General features: G+C 41.7%; 1 protein-coding gene across 1 annotated transcript in view; it reads right to left on the bottom strand.

The window, feature by feature from the left end:
• TENM1 (teneurin transmembrane protein 1) overlaps positions 1-23,944 on the bottom strand; it is a 760,590-nt gene that overhangs the window by 63,499 nt on the left and 673,147 nt on the right. Inside the window, exon 24 of the mRNA XM_087860146.1 lies at positions 8,327-8,481. Within this exon, the coding sequence (XP_087716272.1) occupies positions 8,327-8,481 (155 nt within the window). The remainder of the gene's footprint in view (positions 1-8,326; positions 8,482-23,944) is intronic.

Below are 23,944 nucleotides of genomic sequence, written 5' to 3'. Positions count from 1 at the left end.
GGGGAAATTCTGTTTTCTCTGTTAAGGAGAATGACCACAAAGAGCACTGGTTCAAAGTTACTAAAGTCCACGATGAGTGGAAGGGACTGCAACACAGCGCCTAACTTCTTTAAACTGAGTTCAAGTTTCCTGGCCAGGAAGAATGACTTCTTAGAGAGAACTTACAAATGGGTTTTTAGAACAATTTTTGTGTGTGTGTGATTGTTGAGAAATAAGGGGCAGTAGAAGATGTGCTGGAAGGTGGGTAAATATAGTTCCGACTTCAAGAAGAATCAGAAGATGTGCCTCACAAATTGCATGGAGGAAACCTGATGTCGATTTGGAAAAGATGAATGTGTTATTAAACCATTGTTTTTTAGTTCTTAGATAAGAAAGTGGGGTTTATGGATACTATGACTGGAAACAAATTATGTCAAGGGATTTTTATCCCCTTTTAAACAGAGTTACCAGCCTGATAAGGTTTCTTTGTGGATAAGTTGAAGAAAATATAGGTGAAGCTAGTGGCTTTCAAACTTGTTTTGACTGTGACCCTCAATAAGAACTATATTTTACACCGTTATCCAGGATCTACAATTGAAATAAATGTTTCATGAAACAATACTCACCCTTACTATACATGATGCACTCAAAGGTTTTTTGTTCCATTTCTTTTCTTCTTAAAGCTGGTCATAGGCCAATATATTGATTTCCTGCTCCACTACGAACTGCAACCCATAGGTAATAGTTCAAACAGATGGGTTTACAGTCTAACAGATAACTAGTTTAGTGGTGCCACAATTTCATCTTGGCGTATCTATTCATCAATATAATCATGGATGAGGACACAAAAGGCATTTATCAAATCCATAGGTGACACAAGGCTGGGAAGGATAGTGAAGATATTGGATAATGGCAGAAGAATACCAAGATAAGGACTGAATCTAATGAGATGGAAATGAATACAGACTACTGTGAGATCCTGCACTATGATGCAAATAACCAACTGTACAAGTACGAGATGAGGAGACAGGGATGAGAGACATGTGAATTTTTAGCCCTCTGTAATCACATCATAGATCAAAAGTGTCCAAAAATCTAACTTAACTCTAGCTGTGGTTTCTTAATCTGTGCTCTTTATTTCCTTAGTATTTTGCAAAAACGCCTTCTTGGGGGTCGCCATGTGAACCACCATTGGGTGGGAGTGAGCCTGAACAGGGAAGGTTCTGGGATATCACTTCTGGTTTGAATCTGCTGTTTGCACCAGTTTTACAAATGGGGACTTTTTTCATTTGAAGAAAATGTTCTTTAGCAAACGTCCTTTTGAAACCCCCCAGGCAAAATGAACCGAAACAGAGAATATAGAAAGAGGGTTGTGATAGTCTCCATTTTAACTCTGAGTTAGCGCACATCTGGATTATTTGATTCACTTCTGGAAACCTCACTTTCAAAGAAATATTAAATAAATGGGAACATGTTCAGAGAAGAGTGAGGGGAATGGCAAAAGAACTCAAAACTATGCCAAGTGAGGGGCAGTTCAATGAATTGGGGATGTGACTTAGGAGGCCTGAGAGAGTTGTTCACATAGATTGAGAAGGCTGTCTTGTATAAGAGGCAGTTTGATATAGCAGTTTGGTGAAAAGAATGTGGACTTGGGCATCAGGTCGACCAGATGTAAATTTCAACTGTCACTTATTGGTTGTGTGACCTTGACTAAGTTATTCAACTTCTTCAAACATTGTTTTTCACATTCATTAAAAATAGGGAAACATAATACTTACCTTGAAGGATTGTCATGAGGATAAATAAGATAACATATGTGAAAGTACCCAGTATAGTCTTTGGTTCACTAATACATTTATTGCATAGAAAACAGATTAGATTAGGGGCGCCTGGGTGGCGCAGTCATTAAGCGTCTGCCTTCGGCTCAGGGCGTGATCCCGGCGTGATGGGATCGAGCCCCACATCAGGCTCCTCTGCTATGAGCCTGCTTCTTCCTCTCCCACTCCCCCTGCTTGAGTTCCCTCTCTCGCTGGCTATCTCTATCTCTGTTAAATAAATAAATAAAATCTTTAAAAAAAAGAAAACAGATTAGATTAATAATACAGGGCCTCAAGAGTTGTGGTAAGACTAGATGGTAAACGTCAGAGGAATACTAAAAAGTTAAAGTTAAAGGTATCCCAGAAGAGCTTTCTATTAGTCAGAGACATTCAAAGATGGAATGAGCTGCCTGGAAGAGGCAGTGAGTTTTCTGTCACAAGAGGCGTTTGAAGACAGGTTGGTTATTACATGGTGAGAATATTCTGGAGCAAAAAGTCCACCATCAAATGACTGGGAGGAGGAGTAGGATTCTTAGTAGACTAGCTGAACAGATTAAATGCATGGGGTCAAAGTTTGCTCCTCCAAAGAACCAGTTACTGTCCTTCTTTCATAACCATGGATAATGCCTCCTTCCACCTCTTAGGTCCATTTGACAACTGGGTGCTTTTGGGAACCACTGGGGAGTATACATATGATCCAGCAAAAGGAATGGTTCTATATTGGATACTCTAGACAAACACCTGAAGGTGTGTGTCTTATGGACAGTGGGTCAACTGCATTGTCTATGCACACAAAAGGTCCATGTCCTTGTGTATCTGTAATTGAGCTAATTTTGGGAGAGCATTAGGCTGGCTCCAAGGAGTAAGCCAGCTCTCAAATTTGCTATCAACACCAAGAGACTGGGTCTAACTCCCAGGTCCATTCTAGTCAGGCATGAGATGGAAGCGAGTTACCAGAGCAGGGTGATTCAAAAGCAGCGACGGAAATAAAGAGCCTCATCTCTTCATAATCAACTCACCTCCTGAAGTGAAGGGCCTTGTTGTTTAGAGCAGTGCTTACAAAGGGCAGCTTTGCTTCAGAGTTTATACTGAGAATGCAGTTTCACATTTCAGTAAATCAAAAAAAAAGGATATTGATTTTGAACAAATGGCTGATTTTATTGTCAAAGCAAATTTCATTTCTTGAGATGATCAGGTTTTATTAAATGATTTCCTAAGTGCCACTAAACACACGTTCTGTGAATAAACAACATATTCTTCAAGCAAACGGCATTTGTCACCCACTAACTACAATGATATTTGGTCATCCCCAACTGTCACTGAAAATGTAGAAGTTGTAAAAATGCACCGGGGGTCTGGAAGCTTGTGCTTGAATCTTGGCTGTATCCCTTCATAACTCCGTGGCCATAGCACGATACATAATTCTTCTGACTACCAGCTTTCTCCTCTGTAGCTGGAGATAATTATACCTACCTCCCAAGGGTGGTTGGGTTGCGAAGATAAGATGGAACAGTGTGAATAAGATGTTTAGCATAGTTCCTGGCACATAGTAAGCTCTCAATAAATGGTAGCAGTTATTGTTAGAATTACTATAAGGAGGACATCATGATCTACTAAAGTTTAGGGCAGACTATCGAGGATTAATTCTTCCTGGGGTTCAGGTTTGCCTCAGAAAAGTGCAGAAGACAAAAGCAAAGAAGAGAAAGAAGAATGTTCTCCACATCACTTCTCAGCTTCCAAAGGTACTATGCCACCATGGATGGGCCTTCCCTTGCTGGGGACCTTTTGGTTCTGAAATGCAGGGAAAGTAACAAGAAACTTTAGTAATGGGGTTACATTTCTATAGAGCAACCTTCAGGGTTAGAAGGACCTGGAGAAAACGGTTGGTTCCTCTTCCTGAGTCCAGAGAGGCTTGTATTTCAAGCGGCCATAGATTGTTGCTCTCCAACGTTTGCTTTAAAAGTTTCAAAAAGTAAGGACTCTACAAGGTCTTTCGATAATGTATGATGCTGCCACAGTCTGAGAATCAGTAAGCTCCTCATAAGGTCTGATTCAAATCTTCATGCTGCAAGGCCTCTGTGCTCTCTCCTGTCTGTTTCTGTCAGCAAACTGTGTGCTTTCATTTAGACATTTGTCTTCATCCTCACCCATCAATATATTTTGATTTACTGAAATATGAAACTGAGCACTGCGGAAGCTCAGCTGGATCACTGTAAGTACTACTAGAAACAACGGGGGCTTTGCTCCTGAAAGGTGTTATGAAGCTCCCGACTCAGCTTCCTTCCTTCTAGCTGAAGACAGCCCATGTTCTTAAGTACGGTCCTGGAAAACATAGGGCCCCAATCTGCCACAGTTGTCTAAACAGACAGGGGAAACCCTGGCCATCAAGGCTGAGCATCTGGGCAGCTGTGCCACACACTTGTTTCCTCCTGGTAGACACTCTATGCGCTCACTCAGCTGAGTTAAGCTGGCGTTTGCCACCTTTTGTCCACCTGTGCCACACCTGGGTGCCGATTTGCACACACCTGGGAGCTGATCTGCTTTAATGCCAGAGCTTCCCCTTCCCAGCCAAGCATCTCAAAAAAGTGATCTATTTTCACTTTCCCCATTTCCTCACCTCCCACTCTACCCCTGCAATCCTACTCCAATTAATTAGCACTCTACCACAGGCACTCCTATCAAAGTCACGAATGCTGTCAAACCAAATGGCTTCTTAAGAAAAAAAAAAAAAAAAAAACAACCACCCAACTTCTTTTATGTGACCTCTAAAGCAGCAGTTGATATTAACCATTCCCTTCCTTTTGAAATGCTTCTTTCCCTTGGCTTTTTGACTGCCCACATTCCTGGTTTTCCTACTACCTGTCAGGTCTTTCCCTCCGGTCTCCTTTGTGGCCTCCCACTCCTCAGCCTTCTCTTGAGGGTCGGTATCCTTGGAGTCTGGTCTTAAGTCTCCTCTCTCTCTCTCTGTCTCTCCTCTTTCTTTGATGCCACGGACCATCCTTGGAAGATCTCGTCCACTGCCATATTTGCTGTTACCATGTGCGGACTGATAATCCCAAATCTAACCTCCATTTCAGGCCTTGACCTTTAGACCTATTTCCAGTTGCCTGCAAGATATATTTACCTGCTTCGGCACCTCAAAGTCAACATGTCCTGAGCTGAGCCCATCATTCACCCCCCACCCCAAACCTGCTTCTCCTCTTCCTGTATTCCTCATCTCAGAGAATGGTACCATCATACCTGGACTTCCTTAATTCTGAAATTAAGTCTAGTCAACAAGTTCTTTGATTTTAGCACCAATATTTCACTAATCGATCTAGGTTTCTTGATCCATACTGCTGATACTTTAGTTCTGGCCATTATCACCGCTTGCCTCTGTAACCCGAATAAATCTGAGCAGCTTCGTGGTCAGTGTCATCAGAGTTGTATCCCAAAGAAACATCATCTGGACATCCAAAAAACACTGGAAAGTGAGTTAATTTGTACAGAAGTCTTTTGACAAGGTGCTGATCATTCATATATGTATGTTTTGTCCCCATCACACCTATATTACTTCAATGGCCTCTGAAGTGGTCTCCCCTGCCTGTACCACCATTTCCCTCCACTCAATTCTCTATGCAATAGCTGGAGTGATCTTTTTAAAAAGTACTTCTCTGCTTAATGTTATTACTGGCTCCCCATTGTCTACTGGATAAAACTTCACCCTGTTGTCCCACTTACCTCTAGCTTCATCTCTCACTACTTTTCCACGTTCTCTGCACCATACTGTCCTTTTGATATCGGCATATGTGTTAACTGCGCCTGCTGAGCACTTACTATGCATACCCAAAGAACATACAGTCTACTCTGGTAGACTAGCTGGACACAGTTTGGCACGAGAACAGATTACATATTAAATGCGGTGATACTAAATTTTAGTAAGAGAATGAAACAACAGTGAGGATTAGAACTAATTAGGGAAGTGTCCCCTGGAGAAGGTGAGATGTGAGGAGAATGGGGAATGGGATTTGGAGCAGCAGAGATAATTCCAGACTAAGGGAATGGGACTATGAGAAGCAGGCCCTTAACAAAGGTGGAGGGTCATAATCTGGACACTGAGGTAGAGATCATTACAGACTCATTGTTTTGTGCCAGCCTAAGAGTAAAAATTCTTATTACTCTTTAGGGTACTTTAAGCACAGAACAGGAAATAATGGACAGCAGCAAAGAAAACTGCCAAATAATTTGGACATGAAGCCTGCTTTCTCTCCCAGTCAGCCTTGCTAATTTCTAATACCCACTTCCCACCCCGCCCCACTCAACTCACAATCCACCCCCAAAGCTACTGCTCTTCTGTTTAAAAGATTTTATTTATTTATTTGAGAGAGAGAGAGAGACAGCATGAGCTGGGGGGAGGGGCAGAGGGAGAAGGACAAGCAGCCTCCCCGCTGAGCAGGGAGTCTGATGTGGTGCTTGAACCCAGGACCCTGAGATCATGGCCTGAGCTGTAGTCAGACGCTTCACCGACTAAGCCACCCAGGTGCCCCAAAACTACTGTTTTGCTATAGTTGAAGTTGTGTCAAATAAAGGGAAGGGAGGGCATCGGAGAAACCGAGGCTTGGAATGAAATGCCATAGGGAAAATGGGATTCTGTCTCCTGGTTACCAGGGCTCCTTTTCAATGGGCTACACTCTACATCCCAGCCTGAAAGAGATGAGGTAGCTTTTATTGTGGCAATTATGGCTAGCAAATGCCATGTGAGAAAGAACCCTTCTCATGGTGATGAGGATCATATGTTTGCTCTATTTAGACAAAGAATTCTCTTTTGAGCATAACTTTTCCACACAGAAACAGAGAAGTTGTTTAGATTTGACTGATTGCAATACTAAGTGTCCTATTTTAAGTTAAAAATATCCCACAAGTGAATCATATACGTGCATCTTCTCTTTTTTGTCCCCCTCCTCCATAGAAACACATTCACACCCTTCCTTACTGCCATAAATAACGCTCCTTTTCCTTGCCTTCTGTAGGATTTTGCATCATGGAAAGTTAGGCTGCTCTACGACTTGACAGCCTGATCCACTCAAATCTCTCTGAAGAATGGTTCATTCATTGGGCCAGTTTTCCAGGCCTTCCAATTCCCATTTTATTTTTGTAGTTGACTGTACCTGACTACCTTCTGCCTTTCTGGGGTGTGGCAGGGGCACACAGAGAAGAAGAAACCTCCCAAATAGGCACATCTCTGGTGTTTCAGAGCCATGAGTATGTTTGGAGGATGGAATGGGAGGGATGAATAGAGCTCATGACCAAGGCAAGGTTTCCGGATGGCGTGTTCACATAAGCCCCCTTGTGACCCTAGGCTCCAGATGGTACAAAGAACGAAGCCGCAGGAATGACCTGTGCAGGGTATCGCCGGTTGCCCACCCGCGGCAACCCTCCATTCTTTCCCAAGAGAAGCCTGCTTTTGGTTCAAGACTTAGGCAGCAATATGCTTTTGGAAGGTGACCCTGTTCCAGAGGGTCTGAATCCATTTTGGCGATCCCCATTTCCCCTGTTTAGGTAACTTTAAGGGGACTCTACCAGTGACTCCATTCTTGTCCGTGTGACACAAAAAGGAAATCCGCTGGCATCTTTGTCACCTCTGATCATCTCACCGTGTGACATCAGGAGACCTTATTGTTGAAACTATTTTTAGATACATGTTTCTTTATTTGCGGTCAAAACCACCCTGTCTGATACATTCACCAACCAATCCTAAAATTCTCAACTTCTACTCTAATTCATTTAAAAAGTTGATCTAATAAGGTACTTCACCAGAGTCACAGATTCAGGGATGATTAGAGCACGGAAATCCCTTTGAGGCCTGTCTTGTCTACTTCTCTCATTCTACACACCAACCTCTTCGAGTCCGCGGACTAGGGAAGACACCCACAGGATGCCGGAATTGTGCTGTATGCACTATTATCTCCCTATGTGTCCAATCCCGCCTTTGTACCGCTGTGGTAAGAACAGAGTTTTCCACTTGGGTGGAAATTATGCTGAACTTTCCCTTTTGTTCTACAAGGAGCTTTCCTAAACAAATGTAAACTAGGTCTCAGAGAGAATGTCCCTTCTACCTAAGACTTTCAAATGCCCTAAAGATAGCTGCTTACATACACATGAATAACAAGTCATACTCATATAGACATTACAAAAGATTTCTAAAGACTTTGGTCGTCAGCGCTTTTTCCGAATGTGAGTTACTGTATTATTTAAACATAATAAAATTATGTATCTCGGAAAATACTCAACAGAAGACTGGCCTTACCCTCCAATTGATTCAAATTTGAGAGCCTTCATTCTTACTCGTATGCCAACATTCCACCTAGCGTTACTCCCAAGGGAGTTTTTCTGAGGAGGAAAAAAGTAACTTACAGAAAGAGAAACTTCTGCTATCTGGTGTTATAACAGATACACCAGGCTTCCTTTCTACCTAATTTCTGCATGAGAAAATTGTTATCCATTTCCATGATGCCAAATGGTGATAGCGCTTGAAAACCAGCAGCGCCTACCTGAGTGATGTCCATTCCCGAGTCACAGCTCAGTGGCTGTGTGGAAGTCAGACCGTTTGAGCCGATTACAGTTGTGATCACAGCTTTCTCATCAATTCTCCGAATCATGGTCCCATCCACAAAGTAAATGAATCCATGCCTATCAACTGTGATGCCTGTTGGGAAAGAGCAAATGAGCATTAGTAGTCTAGTGGGCCACATTTGCACCAAGATCCGTATTCTGAAAGAAGCCATAGAAATGGAAAAGCATTTTAAAGACATATGGATTCAATTTTGCTCAGCACAGACAGGACAGTAATGGGAGAGGTTTGTTCGGACACACATCCACTTCTTTGTGTATTGAGAAGAAATGATAAAATGTAACGTGAGGAAATAAAGCCAGGTCTAATAATTTTGGGTTGTCTAGCTTTACATTGCCACCCCCCCAATACTTGCTTACCCCTACAAACAGAAAAAAAAAATCCTCTTTAAGCTAAATGGGAACAGACAGAGGAGGCAGGGTATGTTACATTCCTTTTAGGCTGCAGATGCACAGGCTACCGCTTATTTTCATAGTTGCATTAGAAATAACTGACTTGGAAAGCATTAAAGTTATTTTCATCAATTCACACTCAGCTCACAGAGACTGTAATAATTCTGATAAACTGGACTGAGTTTTTTTCTTTTCCTCTGTATTACCTATTCAGAGGAGTTTGGGGAGCAAAATTATGGTGTCACAAAGGGAATGGTTAAACTTCTAGAAAAAAATGAAAGCCAATAAAATTCTCACAGTTTTTACACATTGTGTTAATTGCAGCCTGGTGTTTTGGAAAATACATAATAGCAGTTAGAAGGCTTGGGTTCTAATACCAAACACATCATTTACAACTCCTATGTGATTTTGAGTCATTCGTCCCTCTAAATTGTAGCCTCCTCTTTGGTAAAATATGAAAAAGATTATCTGCTTGTGATATTGTGATTTATAATAAGAAATGTATATTTGGCCTTCGTCCCTGTTTTTAGCACAGAACTGCTAAAACTCTGGAAATTTCCAAAGTGGCAAGAGAGATAAAGGTGTCTTTTGTGATGCTAATGAGGTGGTTTTTGGACTGCATCTAAAGATGGGTTGGTTGCCAGGAGAACCATCCATGAATAGAGGGTTGGAACTTTGAGTCCCGCCCTCAGACGTCTGTGAAGGGGACAGGCGCTGAGACTGAGTTCAATCACCAATGGCTAATGATTTAATCAACCATACCTATGTAATAAAGCCTCTACTAAAAACCCCAAAGGACAGGCTTTGGAGAGCTTCCCGGCTGGCAAGAACACATGGAGATTTGGGGAGAGCAGTGTGCCTGGAGAAGGCAGGGAGACTCCATACCCTCTCTCACACACCTTGCCCTATGCGGGTCTTCCATCTGGCTGTTCCTGACTTACAGCCTTTTCTGATAAACAAGCGATCTAGTAAGTAAAACGTTTCTGAGTTCTGTGAGTCCCTCTAGCTCATTACTTAACTGAACCCAAGGAGGGGTTGTTGGAACCTCTACTCTATAGCTGGTCGGCCAAAAGCACAGGTGCGTGGGGGGCAGTTTTGTGGGTCTGAGCCCTTAACCTGTAGGATCTGACCCTTTCTCTGGGTCGATCGTGTCAGAATTGAGTGAAACTGTAGGACACGCAGCTGGTATGGGAGAACTGTTTGCTGGTGGTGTGGGGGGAACCCCCACTCAGGCTGGAACCTGGTCTCAGAACACTGTTTACCACCTTACCTATGCTAAGGTGACCAACTGTCTTAGTTTGAGACTGAGGCAGGGTTCAGTTTTAAAACTGGGACAGTTCTGGACAAGCTGGGATGAGTTGGTTACTCTTTGCCTAGGTTGTTATAAATATCATATGAAATAATACATTTAAAAGTGTCAGACACATATAAAGAACATATGGTTCAACTCCTGCTTCCCTTGGTGCTTTTGATAGTGCTCTTGAAAATAACCACACGGCATTACTTTAAAACTAGTCTACAATTTAGTCTTTTCCTACCTCTCCTTTATGCAGATCTTGTGAAACACAGAATGTGTATTAAAGTTAGGAACATCTGTGATAACAAGCACGTTCTTTTATCGTGTGCACACACACATTCACAAACACAATAATTTTCCTGGTGAAGAATGAACTCACTTAAAGACAGTTTCTAAACCCAACTAAACAGACTGCTTTTAGATGAACTAATCCACTGGCAGGAGGTTAATATTAAGACTTGGCTTTAATCCTGATGTTCCTCATGAAGTATTAATCCTTAGTAGCTGTAAAAGTTCGATTCATTTTAACTTTCCCTGAATACCTCTAACTTCATCTATGTTTTGGAGGGTTCTCCAAGGAAACCAGCATGTCCAAACAAGGGGAAGCTCATGTTGATAAGTCCCCTTTTCATTTGCAGATACAGAAGGACTTGTAAGGAGGTTTTTCAAAAGACTTAAGATGGAGCAGGTCAAAGGGTGGTGGCACATGAGCATTTCTTACATCTCCAGGACATCTGGACTGAGGACGAACCAAGGCGTACCTCTGTTTTTCGTTTTTTTGTTTTGGCAAAATCAATTTCGCGAATGCCCAGTATTTGGTCTGCTTTGTGGCAGGCCTATGATTACCTTCTATGACCTCTGTATTAAATATCAATGAGTATGAAATTTAAAATTGGCTTGTCATAAGAGGATGGACTGAAAGATCAAGTCTCAGGTCTGGAGAGAGAAAGGCCAAGAGTAGCTCAGCTTAAAGTGTTTGAAATCCTGAGTATTTACCAAATACCTACTGAATGGCCCTGTGCCAAGTTCTGTGGAGGCCAAAGGACAAAGAATCCAGACGCACAGAAATGAGGAAGAGTACCCTGCAAGCGTTGCTCTAAGGAGGAGGCGGTAAATTTAGAGCTTCCAACCCCTTGCAAATTGGAACAGGTTCACAAAAGGTATAGAGAAATAAATGTATTCCTCCAGATACGAGCGTATTTTTTTGGGGGGGGGATCCTTCCATCTTTGCGTGGACACCAGGGAGGACAATTCTGTTCCTTTGACCACTGCGTTTCTCATCCCCATCAGAGGGTGAAGTCTGTACCGATGCAGGGAGGATATCCTGGACTTTACATGGTTTTTCCACTTTTAATTTTTGTTTACTTCTAAACACTGTGAACTGCTCTCCCTCTGTTCACGTCTGCCGAATTCCACAGATGAGGCATGTTAAATCCTCACTGTTGGCCTTCAGGGCTTATTTGGCTGACGGGTTGGAGGATATTCTCCTTTCATATATTTGTGTAGCAATTTCTTTGATCGTGGTCCAAACTGAAAAAGACTCCGTTTTTCCTGAGACTCTTTAATTAAATTTGATGGGGTTATACTTATGTTTGGAGTTGAAAAAGAACTAGTAGAAAGGTCTTTGAGGGGCTGTGTGATAGATGTTTTATTAGTGCATCTAGGTATGTTTTATATGTACATATTTTCATTTCTTTTCATTTTCCTTCCTCAACCAAAAAAACCACCCACTCAACCAATATACACACAGAAGCAGATTCCCCAAACAACTAGTTTTACAAGCTCTTCACTGGTGAGGTTTGAGGGGTATTTAGTTTTCACTGAGGTTAAAAACCAAATTGAAAATCCCAGGCAGGAAAAGGAGAATGTTTTTTGCCATTACTTGGAAGGGGCAGTCTCCCCTCCCATAATGAGCATTGTCGTAGCCCAGGGATGTCGATGATGCAGTCAGCATGATCTATTACCGTTTGTTAGGCTGAGTGGGAGAAGGTGGCACATGCCCCATGTATTTTAAGCTTTATTTTTCAGGGACGGGGATGTGAGTGATTTCAGAGCACATAAAGCCATCTGGGGCTAGTGAGATCTGCAGATGCAACTGACTTTTGCGTTTTGATATTGTTGTACCCAGATTCCCCAAATTTGGTACCTAATGCTGTGGGCATAATTTGTTCCAGTGGCCACATCCGTTGTTGTGCTTACTGACAGCATTTTCATTACCACTTAAAACACAATGGAAGGCACAGTCTTTGGCTAAGAAAGGAGTTAAATTGCATTGAGAAGACCACTTCCAGGGTTTAAAATTTTAACCAGTATTCATTTTTAGAGCAAGCAAGAATAATATATAGATCTCTGATGTTGCCACAGGTTAGGTGGTGGTGGGGGGGAGGTAGGAAGAACAACACAGACAACTTGAGTCTCCACACCACCTCACCTCCAGGAAGGAAAACACTGGGCTCAGACGCCCAGACAGCATGTTTAGCTTGGAGCACATTTTCACATTTGTGAGAAAATAAATAAATCCTTGTAAATTAGTGCATATAATGAAAGCACTGACAGACCATAACCTGGAAGTGTGAATGGTGCTGTCTCCATTCATCAGCATTAAGCCCTAACAAGCTCTTTCTTTGGAAGGACCTGCTCATAAATAAAGTGCATCTTGTAAAAAAAATTATTCACCATGTCTTATGCAAAGTAGGGGACATTATATAATATCTGAACTGCAGGCTCTTTTCTCTGTGAAGCATAGCTCTGTATGAAACAGCTGCAAATTTCAGGCGAAATTATTTGACTTCTTCCCTTGTCTTATTATCCTCCAATGAATAAATACTGTAATTCTGAAGAAGACAATTGCCTAAAGCTGGGGCGGCCTGGACAGTTACTAATAAATGTAGCACCTGTTGGGGAAGAGGACACTGCTGATCGATACTGGAGCAGGCAGGGATTTCCTGATGTGAGGTCATTGCGAGTCCAGATGTGGAGGTTAACAGCCCGGAAATAGTGGCTCAAATATCAAATTAGGTAACAGTGAAGATTGGAGTATTTGGCCGTGCAGAATGCCAATTTCAAATGTTGGCAGAAGGTATCTTTGTATTTAATTTATAAAAATTACAGCTGTTGAGGCCACCTACATTTTTATTATTTCTACATTAAAAATGAATCTTCTTTCAGAATATAGGCTTTGGAAAGTAGTCATAAAATTCTCTCATCTAGAGCCCTAGCAACCAGAAAACTGAAATACTGTTTTTTCCCCCCTGCCACAACGTGCTTTAATTTTATGATACAGAGATAAATGGTTAAAATAAACTTTCAGGAAATGTCCTAAGCGCAATATGGCATCAGCTCAAGCTCCAATACTGAGAGTGCTGAATTGACATTAGCTGTTGATCATAAAGTGCCCTTTAAATCAGAGAGAGATTAAAATATTTTGCTTTGTTTATGTGCAATCCATTTCTCTGAAAATTGGTATCATATGTTGGTCTATGTGGAAATTCTCCAAGTGGCAAAAAAGTCCATTCTCCAACTGATCTGATTACTGTCCACTTAATTACCCACTGGGATCAGAAAGGGTCAAGTTACTTTTGCACAGTAAGCCTGTTAAGTTCGCTTGCTAGGCAGCCCCTAAATGGAGCTTCTAGAACTTGGAGAATTTACAAATATCTGTGTGTCACTAGGGTTGGAAGGAGGCAGAGCTTAATGACCAGCTGAAATGATTTCACTGTGTCCTTAACAATGAGAACAGGATTTCTTCAGTAAGAGACTCTAAAAAAGTCACTATAATATTATATGACTAGTGAATGGTGTGACTTAATCCGATATTGTTTAATAGAAAAGTTACAGTATATTCTAAACAGTAAAGGTCAATTTCCAAAGAATTTAAATACAAATTAAAAATGATAAGCATTCAAATGAATATTCTACTGACTGGAAAGTCCTTTCTTTCACAGCTCAGAAGGTACTTTTTAAAGGGCTTCAGAGATATCATAAGAAACAACAGATGTTTGGGCTAGTTAACCACGAATTCCGATCGAAAGAAAGGCCAGTTTTTAGCATTTGTCTTCTCTTCAGCTCCTTCTGATCCTCTCAAAGGTTTAACCTTCAGGGCAAGCCAGAGTGAATGAAGGGCTCTCCTATCTCCACCAACTACTATTTTTCTGAAAGCTTGCTGGGGCACCTCTTTCTCCCGATTTATTATTAGATTTATTTTGTATCTGTTAGATGTCAGGTACGGTACTAGGCACTCGGAGTACAGCAGAGCAGTATGAAACAGAGCTCAGAAACTGGTGGGGGAGAGGAACCAATGGCTAGGCAATTACAGTGCCTGGAGATAAGCTCTAGTTTAGAGCAAGTCAGGATGCTGTGGGAGCAAGCTTGGGGAATGGGCTGGGGAAATGAAGGTCACAAGTGATTTCTCAGAGTAAGTGACACGTAAGCAAAATCTGAATGGCCGTGTCTAATTCCTGAGGAGCCTAGTGTGAAATCCAGGCAAGCGCCACTGAAAACCCATGAAGACTGACTAATATCACTCAATAATAACCATCTTCATTTGCTGGGACTACTATGATATTCCAGGCATGGTGCTGGATTCTCTACATCCATTTTCTCATTTAATCCTCATAGCAGCTTTGTGGAGTAGGTATTATTGTCATTTTTCACATGGGGAAATAGAAGTTCAGAGGTTGAGTGACTAACTCCAGGTTACCTACCTAGAAAATTCTAGATTTAGCTTGTTTGTATGAGTTCAATGCCCATTCTCTTAATTCCTCTTCCATGCAGCCTAAATGGGGCTATCACTTTACCACAGGAATGGTGTATAGACTGGCCTCAGAGGGTTCAGAAGCTCCATGAAATTATCTGCAAAGTATTTTGTGTATGGGGAGATGGTCCATTGCTTTGTTAAATTGTCGGAGTGACTAATGACCCCGCTCAAAAGACTGTTAAGAGTTCTTATATTCCTGTAGATCTCTTGGACTTCTTCAGAATTATCCTTCAAAGATACTCTGTGGCTTCACACCCACAAAGCTGGTGAGTTTTGAAAAAGTACTCAGCATTTCCATGTGATGGAGATTTTGGTAATTCAACTATTACTGTATGAGCTATCACATAAAAAGGAGGCCCCAGAAACAAGGGTGACAGACTCCTATGTTGTCAGGGGCCAGGCACATGACATAAATTTGTTAGTGCCAGCTGTTAGATTATATAGGTTCTAGGGAAAACTGAGGTTAACAAAAGAAAGCACGTGCCACCTAAAAGCATTCGACCTTTTTTTTCTTAAATAAATAAATATGGGCCAAACAAATTATATTTTTGAACTGGATTTATTCCTTGAGTTGCCGATTTATGATGCTTGCTAGAGGATAATCAGGAGTGTATTGTCAGTGAAGAGGCTGCTGTGGGCAGAGAAGATCCATGAACTTGGAGTGAATCTAATAACCAGTATAGCGTTGCTGTTAAAAGTTATGTCTTGCTACAGAGATGTCCCATATATCCCTTGCCCCCAGAGATGCATAACCTCCCCCGCTATCAATATCCCCCACCAGAGTGGTCCATTTGTTACAACTGATGAACCTACATTGACACATTATTATCACCCCAAAGTCCCCAGTCTACATTAGAGTTCACGCTTGGTGTCGGACATTGTATGGGTTCGGACAAATGTATACTGACATGTATCTACCATTAGAGTAACATACAGAGTAGTTTTAACATATAAAGAGTCTGCTCAATTTTTCTGTGAAGCTAAAATTGCTCTAAAAACTAAAGTCTACTAAAAATTATGTCTTGGTATTAGCACTGTAAAACTAAAGACAATCAAATGTAGCTGTGATTCTCATCACTGGAAAATGAAATAATCTGGATGGCTGATGATACAATACTTCCTAAGAATGCAGCCTCTTTTGTCCCCACCAAGATCGAAGCTCAAAATTTGTGACAAATTCATCAAATTTAGTCAAATCAAACCAAAATCAAACAGTCCCAGCTGAACTCAACTCTGATTTTGCTCTGCCACCTTTCTCTTCCCCATCCTTCCTTCAGAAAGCCCTCCCCCTTTAGTATGGCAGAGACAATGCTATGTATTCAGGTCACCCTATCTATTTTTATTTCTGAGAATAGAGCTAGGTTACATTTCCCAAATTCCTCTGTAGTTAGGTGTGGGCAGAAGCGATGCATGCTACTTCTAGGCTTGGCCCCGAACAAAACCTCTGTTGAGCTTCTCCATGGATCACCCTCTTCCCACGCAGGCTAGCCAGATACACATGGACTGAGTAGCTAGTTACTAGATAGAAGGAGCCTGGTTACCTGAATTACCACTTGAGGAAGAGGTTTCTCCCACCTCATTGGACTATGATGTGAGCAAGAAACAAAGTACTGTTTTGTTAAGCCATTGAGAGTGCATGTGGGTTTTTTTTTCTTCTTCTTTTTCCATATAGTTAGCTTGGCCTGACTATTACACTTACCAACTCAAATCCTATTCACCTCTTAAGGCTTCTATAAGATGTTTCTTTTTCGGAAAGCCTTGCCTGCAAACTCCAGTTCATTCTGGTCTCTCTGTTTTCTAACCTACAGAAGCTGGTTTTTGTTTTTGGGGTTTTTATAAATTTGAATTCTCCAATCATGTTCTGTCCAGGCAATAACTCCTTGAGGGCAAAAACTGGATTTTATTATGCTTTACTTTTATATCTCAACAAATCCAGTAGACCCGGGCACAGATGTTCAATAAAACTTGCTGAATTATGGACTTAATTGTCACACGTTTACAGATTTCCCTCAACTTATGATAGGGTTACTCCCCGATGAAGTCACTGTAAGTTGAAAATATCATTAAGTCTAAAATCATTTAATACACCTGACCTACTGAACATCATAGCTTCACGTAGCCTACCTTAAATGTGCTCAGAACACTTATGTTAGCCTACAGTTGGGCAAAATCATCTAACGCAAAGCCTGTTTTATCATGAAGTGTTGAATATCTCCTATAATTTATCAAATACTGTAAGGAAAGTGAAAAACAGAATGGTTGTGTTTTGCTCGTGATCATGTGGCCTGGAGGTGCGGCTTGCTACTGCCGCCCGGCATCCTGAGAGTATCGCACTGCATCTTGATAGCCTGGGAAAATATCAAAATTCAAAGTATGGTTTCTACTGGATGCGGATTTCTTCTGCACCACGGTGAAGTCAAAACACCATAACTTGGGGGCGGTCTATACATTGAAATGCACCCAACTTAAATCAAGTGAAGCCTGCCATGAGGTCAAGAGCTGCACGTGAATTTCTCACAGTGAGTTTAGAAAGGAAATAATGATACTTTCTCTCGCTAAAGACCTTTAAGAGGAGCACAGTCCCCTATCAATTAGTGCTGATTAGAGTATGGGGGTGGGAAGCGGGTTACCAACCAAAAGCAAGTAGCATAAGAGCCGTGGATCCAATGAACTGCATGTACATTTGACCCACGTAGCTAGCTACAGTGAGTGGCTCAGACACCCCAAATCCACTCTGCTCTGTTAACAGCTCTGTGTTAGGGTCTTGTGATGTCTTCCAATCTTACCATCTCAGGACCACTAAGGAAACAGAAATACCTCAAGATTTTGCCTTAATATGCCTCACTTCTTTGTTTTCACATAAGGAAAAGCAGAGACAACGCTGGCTCCAGGGTCACATCAGGGGACGTGGGTTTCAGGCTGACTTCTGTTACAGATCAGCTGTCGGACTTCGAGGAAGGCATGTAACCACTTAGTGTCTTGATTTCCGAACCCAGATCCCGCCTACCACACAGGGTAAAATGGTGTGAAGCTCACAAAAGCCAATGAGATGGAAGCACTTTGAAAAGGATGAAGTGGTGTTAAGTGGTGTCCCAATTGCTCAGTCACTGCCATAATTCTTTCTGAAAGTGACTTTTCTAAGCCCAGAACCAGGGACAAACATTTCCACATAGGCCCTGATTGAACATTTTAGGCTTTTCCATGTTGGACAGACATAGTACACAATTTACGTCCATGAAGCATCCTGTAACACTTGTCAGGAGCAGAGTTGCCCTGTTAGATTCACCATAGACAAGGTAGTGGTAGAAAACAATTTTGTTAGCTTAGGGGAAATATTGCACCATTGAGTGGTTGGTATAAAAACCTTCAAGCTTTTATGAGATGGCTAAAATTTTCATCCAGAGAACCAAATAAATGAGGCCCCATGCTATATAAGTGGCTCAGGGAGATCCTGGGCCAGGGCTGGTGGTAGTGTCTCAATATTTAACAGTGATACTGGATACTAGTAATGGTATGAATTATTTTTCGTTGTTTTAAAGATGTAGGTGTGTGTATGTGTGTGTATGTGTGTGTGTAAGAGAGACTGGGGTAAATAGATGGTTCTAGTTCAGGTTGAAATGCACACCTCTTATTTTATTTTTGTGCTAGAGTTCTTGTTTAAAAGATGCCTGCGGGCTGAGATTTAAGGGGACTCAGTACGTATGGGCTAAGATAAATGAGGTTTACCAAATGCAAGCTGAATATTTTATATTCCTCCCCCCCTTAAAAAATTCTTCAAACATCAAGCAACCATATCTGGGACACTACTCAGGCACATTTTGAAGAAATGCCTCTGTCATCCTACGGAAACAAACCGCCTCGCGAGAACATTATGTGAACAATTAGCCTGAGGAGGGAAGGTTCACTTATTGCCCATGGACCAGCAAAAAACTAATTGCAGTTGTTACACTCTAGGGAAAATGAGTCTCTCTCAAGGTATGTGAATGACCAACAGGTTCTAATACAAAAGCAAACCAAGTAGAATACCTTGGCCCGAATACTCGGTAGAAGCAGGACATGAGGAATTAAGCCTGACAGTGCTTACTAGTCACAAAAGTGGGCTAACTCAAGAAGAATTAAAATTTCTGCAGGATAATTATTTGCATGTAGTGCCATTCAAAAACAACACAGAAGGCCCATTTAAAATTCCTCCAACATCTGTACATCTTGCCTACTGAGCTGACGCTGGAAGAGAAGTTCAGAAAGTCAGAAGTGGTAGACAGTCATTGGCAAAGGCAAGACAGGGTAACAAATACTGCACGAATATAATCTTTAAACCTCTTAAATGGGAGTCTAAGAGACATTTAGGAGGGCTGATTTGGGCTCAATCGATATGCGATTACAACACACACACACACACACACACACAAATATGACAGCTGAGTAAAAGAAAAAAAATAGTCCAAGTGGTTGCCTGAGGAGACAACTCTTTTTTCTTTTCCACATCCTCATGTACAAGTTTGACATCTATAGGCATTAGGTTTTCTGGAAAGGCATTAAAACTACTGGGGTGCCTTGTTCACGGGGGGCTGGTGACTTCCCTACCCTTGTCTTGACTGAGATCGGGGTTTCACGGCCATCCCCACATCTTTTCTCTAAATTCGATCACCCAGACATGTTCATGGGAGAGATGGGAGGAGGAGGAAGAGTCTGGGGGTAGAAGCTGGGTGATCCGGCTGAGAGACTGACCGACTTTCAGAATTTTCCACCATCTCTCAGTGCTCAGGTGTCTGCCTTTGTCTACGGTGGAGACTAAAAGCTGAGCTGCCCATGTCAGGGCATTACTGTAAAGATCAAATAAAATAACATCTATTCTGTCTGTGAAATCTTTCTGAAAAGTTAACACAAGTGATGTTCATGTTTACGTTTTTGATTACTGTTAGCCTTCGGGCATCACGCTGGGGGTGATCCGCTACGTGAGTACGTGCTTCAGCCCGGACTGACTTAGAGGTCAGGAACCCGGTGTGGAATTCTGTTAGCCTCTCCGCCACGCTGACAATCATGGTGAGTCTGTACAGGGCCCTGTGGTACTGCTCCAGTCAAAGTGGTCTATGTCATGGCTCTAAAGCATACCTTCCCCTTGGCCATCACTACATTATTTGCCCGCGCTATGTTCCCTGGGCGTGGAGGGCCCTTTCTTTCTCCTAGTCTCCCAATCCTGCTAATTTTTCAAGACACAGCTCAAGTCTAGCTTCAATAATTACAGTCCACATGCTGACTCAGAGACTTGCAAATACGTTGATGGAGGTCTTTCCTTGTCAGTTAAATCAAACAATTTCATCGTTCTTTTCTGATGCTAGAAATCTTCTGAGCCTAGTAGAAGACATGTTTTTACCAGTCCTGGTGGGTAGGAAGGAGGATCACAACAGGGATGGTGTTGTTAGGTTGCAAATCTAAAGGCTAGCCTGTAACTAAGAGCACAGGCTGTTTTGGCTGGACTCAAGAATGCACTTTAGATACGAGTTCGGGCCATTTTAACCAATCCATTTCAGGAGCATCCTCATCTTCATAGGAAGGACTGAGGTATTCATTTCCCATTTAGCGCTGGCTTTTTGCTCTCTATTGCCCTACTTTCTCTTCTTTGCCTTGTTCTTTGATCTTACTCCGTTTTGAGTTACACTAACCTATCAGGAATAGAGGTTAGAATCTAGTTTCCAGTTCTCTTTTCCCCCGTGTCCAGCTCTTTTTTAGATTCCTTTCTTTTCTTCCACATCTTCCCCCTTCTGCTCATTTTTCTCGTTTTCCTCCAAATGCCGATCAGCTCTCCATTCTCTGAATCCCTGGAGTGCTTACAGTTTATATCCCACGACCTCATGCTAGATTATAGCCTTCTTTAAGGATTCCTCTCTTTTCTCCTCAACCAGATCATATTCCACTCATGGGCAGGGACCATGTCTTTTTAGTCCACTCATAATTTCCAATTTTTCCCAGGCGGACCAGATTATTCGCTGCTCGAAAAGCTTAACAAAACGGTGGAGCTCAGTGAACACGGTTCTTTTTCTAACAAGATCTACCGGGAGCATGATGCGGGTCTGACAGAGTAGCTAAAACCAGTGGGAGTCTTCTAAGTAGGATAGTGGGTCGCTGACACTGGTGTCTTATCGATACCAGTTAAATATGTTGAAAGTATTAATTAAGATGATGACATTTGTGGATACCTGTTTGATAACCAGGGGGTCTTTGTTGTCACAAGAGATCACTGCAGTGTTTGGTGACAGCAGTTAGCTGCGTGCTCCTGCCAAACACGAGTGCTTTCTAGGTTTATGGAATAAATGACTAAGCTCTATGGTAGAAAGGGAACAATTTGAGCAACTAGGAAAAAACAAATTAATAACAGCCAGTCTAAATTAATAACAGTGAGTCTAAGAAAGGAACTAAAACACAAGGAAATGGAGGCATTTAAAAATACAGCGAGATACCATTTTTTCATTTTCCTTAATTCAAAAATCTCTACCATTTCCAGGAGCTAGGAAGGTATCAATTTGGGGGCAATTCAGAAGGCAGTGGTTCTGGTTTTCTGTTAATGGACAATTTTTAAAAATATTCAAGTGGATAATTTGAATAAAGTCATGCTGTTAAAACTAGACCAGGTATACTTGCAAAATAAAATACCAGCATTGGTAACAAACCAAACCAAACCAAACCACAACAGAGGTCTTGAAGGTGCTGTGTTGATCTGTGGTTTCTCATAAAATTTCAAGCCTAAAGGGCTAAAATCAGGACATTTAAAAGTACCCCTCTTCAGACCACTCTCCCCAGAAATGCCCCCAGTTTTACCACTGGAGAAAGGGGGGAAGGTGCCCTTTGTGAGAAAGGTCCTAAAGCAGGGCTGGGGTAGTAGTCTGCCTACAGTTCTTTTACTTCATTCGAGAGAACACAGGGAAAAGATTGTAGAAACCGAAGCAGGTAACCTTGGCAGAAGCCATTCTGATGGGTTTTGGCTTGGGGAGGGGCAAAGCAGACCTGTCACTCTATTACTATGGCTTCAATTTCCTTGGCTTAGAGATGCCTTCCAGAATGAGGAATGATTCCTGAGCTCTGAGGGGAACTACCACTGTAGTCAGCTTTCTTTTCTGAGTAAATACTGGTAAAATCAGGCACCCACCCACCTTCCTTTTCCCAAAAACCTATTACACAGTCTAACAAGCTTTTTGAAAAACCAAATGGAATTGCTAGTAAATGAAACTGGAAGAAAAATAGAGCAAATAACATTGGGGCTTCCTGGCCAGGCTTTGATATTTGGGGCTTGAAGATAACCTTACATTTGAGTTATTAAGCCTTTGATTCCTCAGGGAGAAACTTTAAATGGGCCAGGACTCACTCCCAAGGAAACAGTGACTTTCTTTGGGCAATGATAAAGCGGACTCATTATATTGAGACTCTTTAATATTGAGGAAGTTCACGGTCAGCTATTCAGCTATTCCCCATGTATGGACACACACTAGAGGTGTTGGTAAGGCTCTACAACCTCAAATCCAATCAGGATGGAAAAGAACGGATGTATGCTGGCCACTGTAGGAGGCCTTAAAGACCCTACTCCAGGGCCAAAGCTGGTGTGTGTTCTGATACACTGGGACTTGTGCCTGACAGGTTGTTAAATATTTTGAATATCATCTCTGTATGCGTGAAAGCCTTATTTCAAACAAACAAACAAACAAACAAACAAACAAACAAACCACTTTTAAACATGGACTTGTCAGGTATAAATTTGCAAGTTGCTTTCTAAACTCTGTTTTTTACTTACATTTTTTTTAAATTATGAACTATTTCAAATGGTATTCAACTCAGAAAATAGCATTACATGCTGCCTTCTCTCTGCCGCCCAAATTTAACAGATGTTAACATTCGCTTCACGTGGCTCAGAAAAAAATCAAAAGAAAACATCATGAATACAGCCAAAGCCCCGTGTCCTTATCCCTCCTGCCCTTTCCCTTCTCTCCCCAGAAGTAACCCCTGCCCTGCAGGCAGCGTGCATCACTCCCATGCATGTTTTCACACATGGTCTACATCTGTACACGTCCACAAGTATCTAGTACTGTTTATGCACTTCAGATACTCATGTAGGAGATGGATGATGGTGATGGCTGCACAACCATGTGAATATACTTAATGCTTCAGCATTGTTCACTAAGGGGCGCCTGCGCGGCTCAGTTGGTTGAGCGACTGCCTTCAGCTCAGGTCATGATCTCAGGGTCCCAGGATCGAGCCTGGCATCAGCTCCCTGCTCAGCGGGGAGCCTGCTTCTCCCTCTGCCTCTGTCCTTCCCCCCTGCTCATGCTCTCTCTCTCTCTCTCAAATAAATAAATAAAATCTTTAAGAAAAAAAAAACCTGTTCACTTGAAAATGGCTAAAATGGTAAATTTTGTTTTATATATTTAAAATGGTAAAACCTATGTTTCATATATTTTACCACTATAATACGCTAATGGCATTACACCATGTATTTCTTTTGCAACTTTCTTTTATTTATGCAACCTTATGTTTCGTGACCATTAATGTTTTTTACATGTAGACGTAGTTAACTTATTTTTACTGTTATACAATAGTCCATCATGTGACTAAGCCTTCACTGATGGATTGTGAGGCTGTTTCCATTTTTCTTACTGGAGTGACATCCTAGCACATGTCTCCATACGCACATATGCGCTTGTGACTTTCCACAGCTTTCCTTCAGTGGAGCTTTTCCCAGTACCTCTTTCCAAGTATTCTAAATACATGGTTGCAATTTTCCCCCTTTAGTTGGACAACGTATTTTGCAAGCAAACAGAATTGAGTTAGGGCTGTGAATATACAATCAATGAAGTTTGACAGAAAAGAATTTGAATATAGTCAAACAATTTCGAAACCAAAATGATTATTACTAGTCCTGAAAACAATCCAGTTAATAACAGTTATGAGTTTGAAAACTTATCTACTTATCCTTGTTCTCCTCTTCCTACTTTACTCAGTACTTGATCTGTGCCAGGAACTGGCTGAGCCCATAGTGTGTCAATTCATCCTCCAGAACCCTGTCAGGAAGGCAGGCACACCATCTCCATTTTACCGATGAGAAAA

This window comes from Ursus americanus, chromosome X (assembly GCF_024610735.1).
Source record: "Ursus americanus isolate L20-20 chromosome X, mUrsAme1.1.p, whole genome shotgun sequence".
Lineage (NCBI taxonomy): Eukaryota > Metazoa > Chordata > Mammalia > Carnivora > Ursidae > Ursus > Ursus americanus.
Note: the sequence above shows the minus strand (reverse complement) of the source record. Positions and strands in the feature narration are given on the sequence as shown.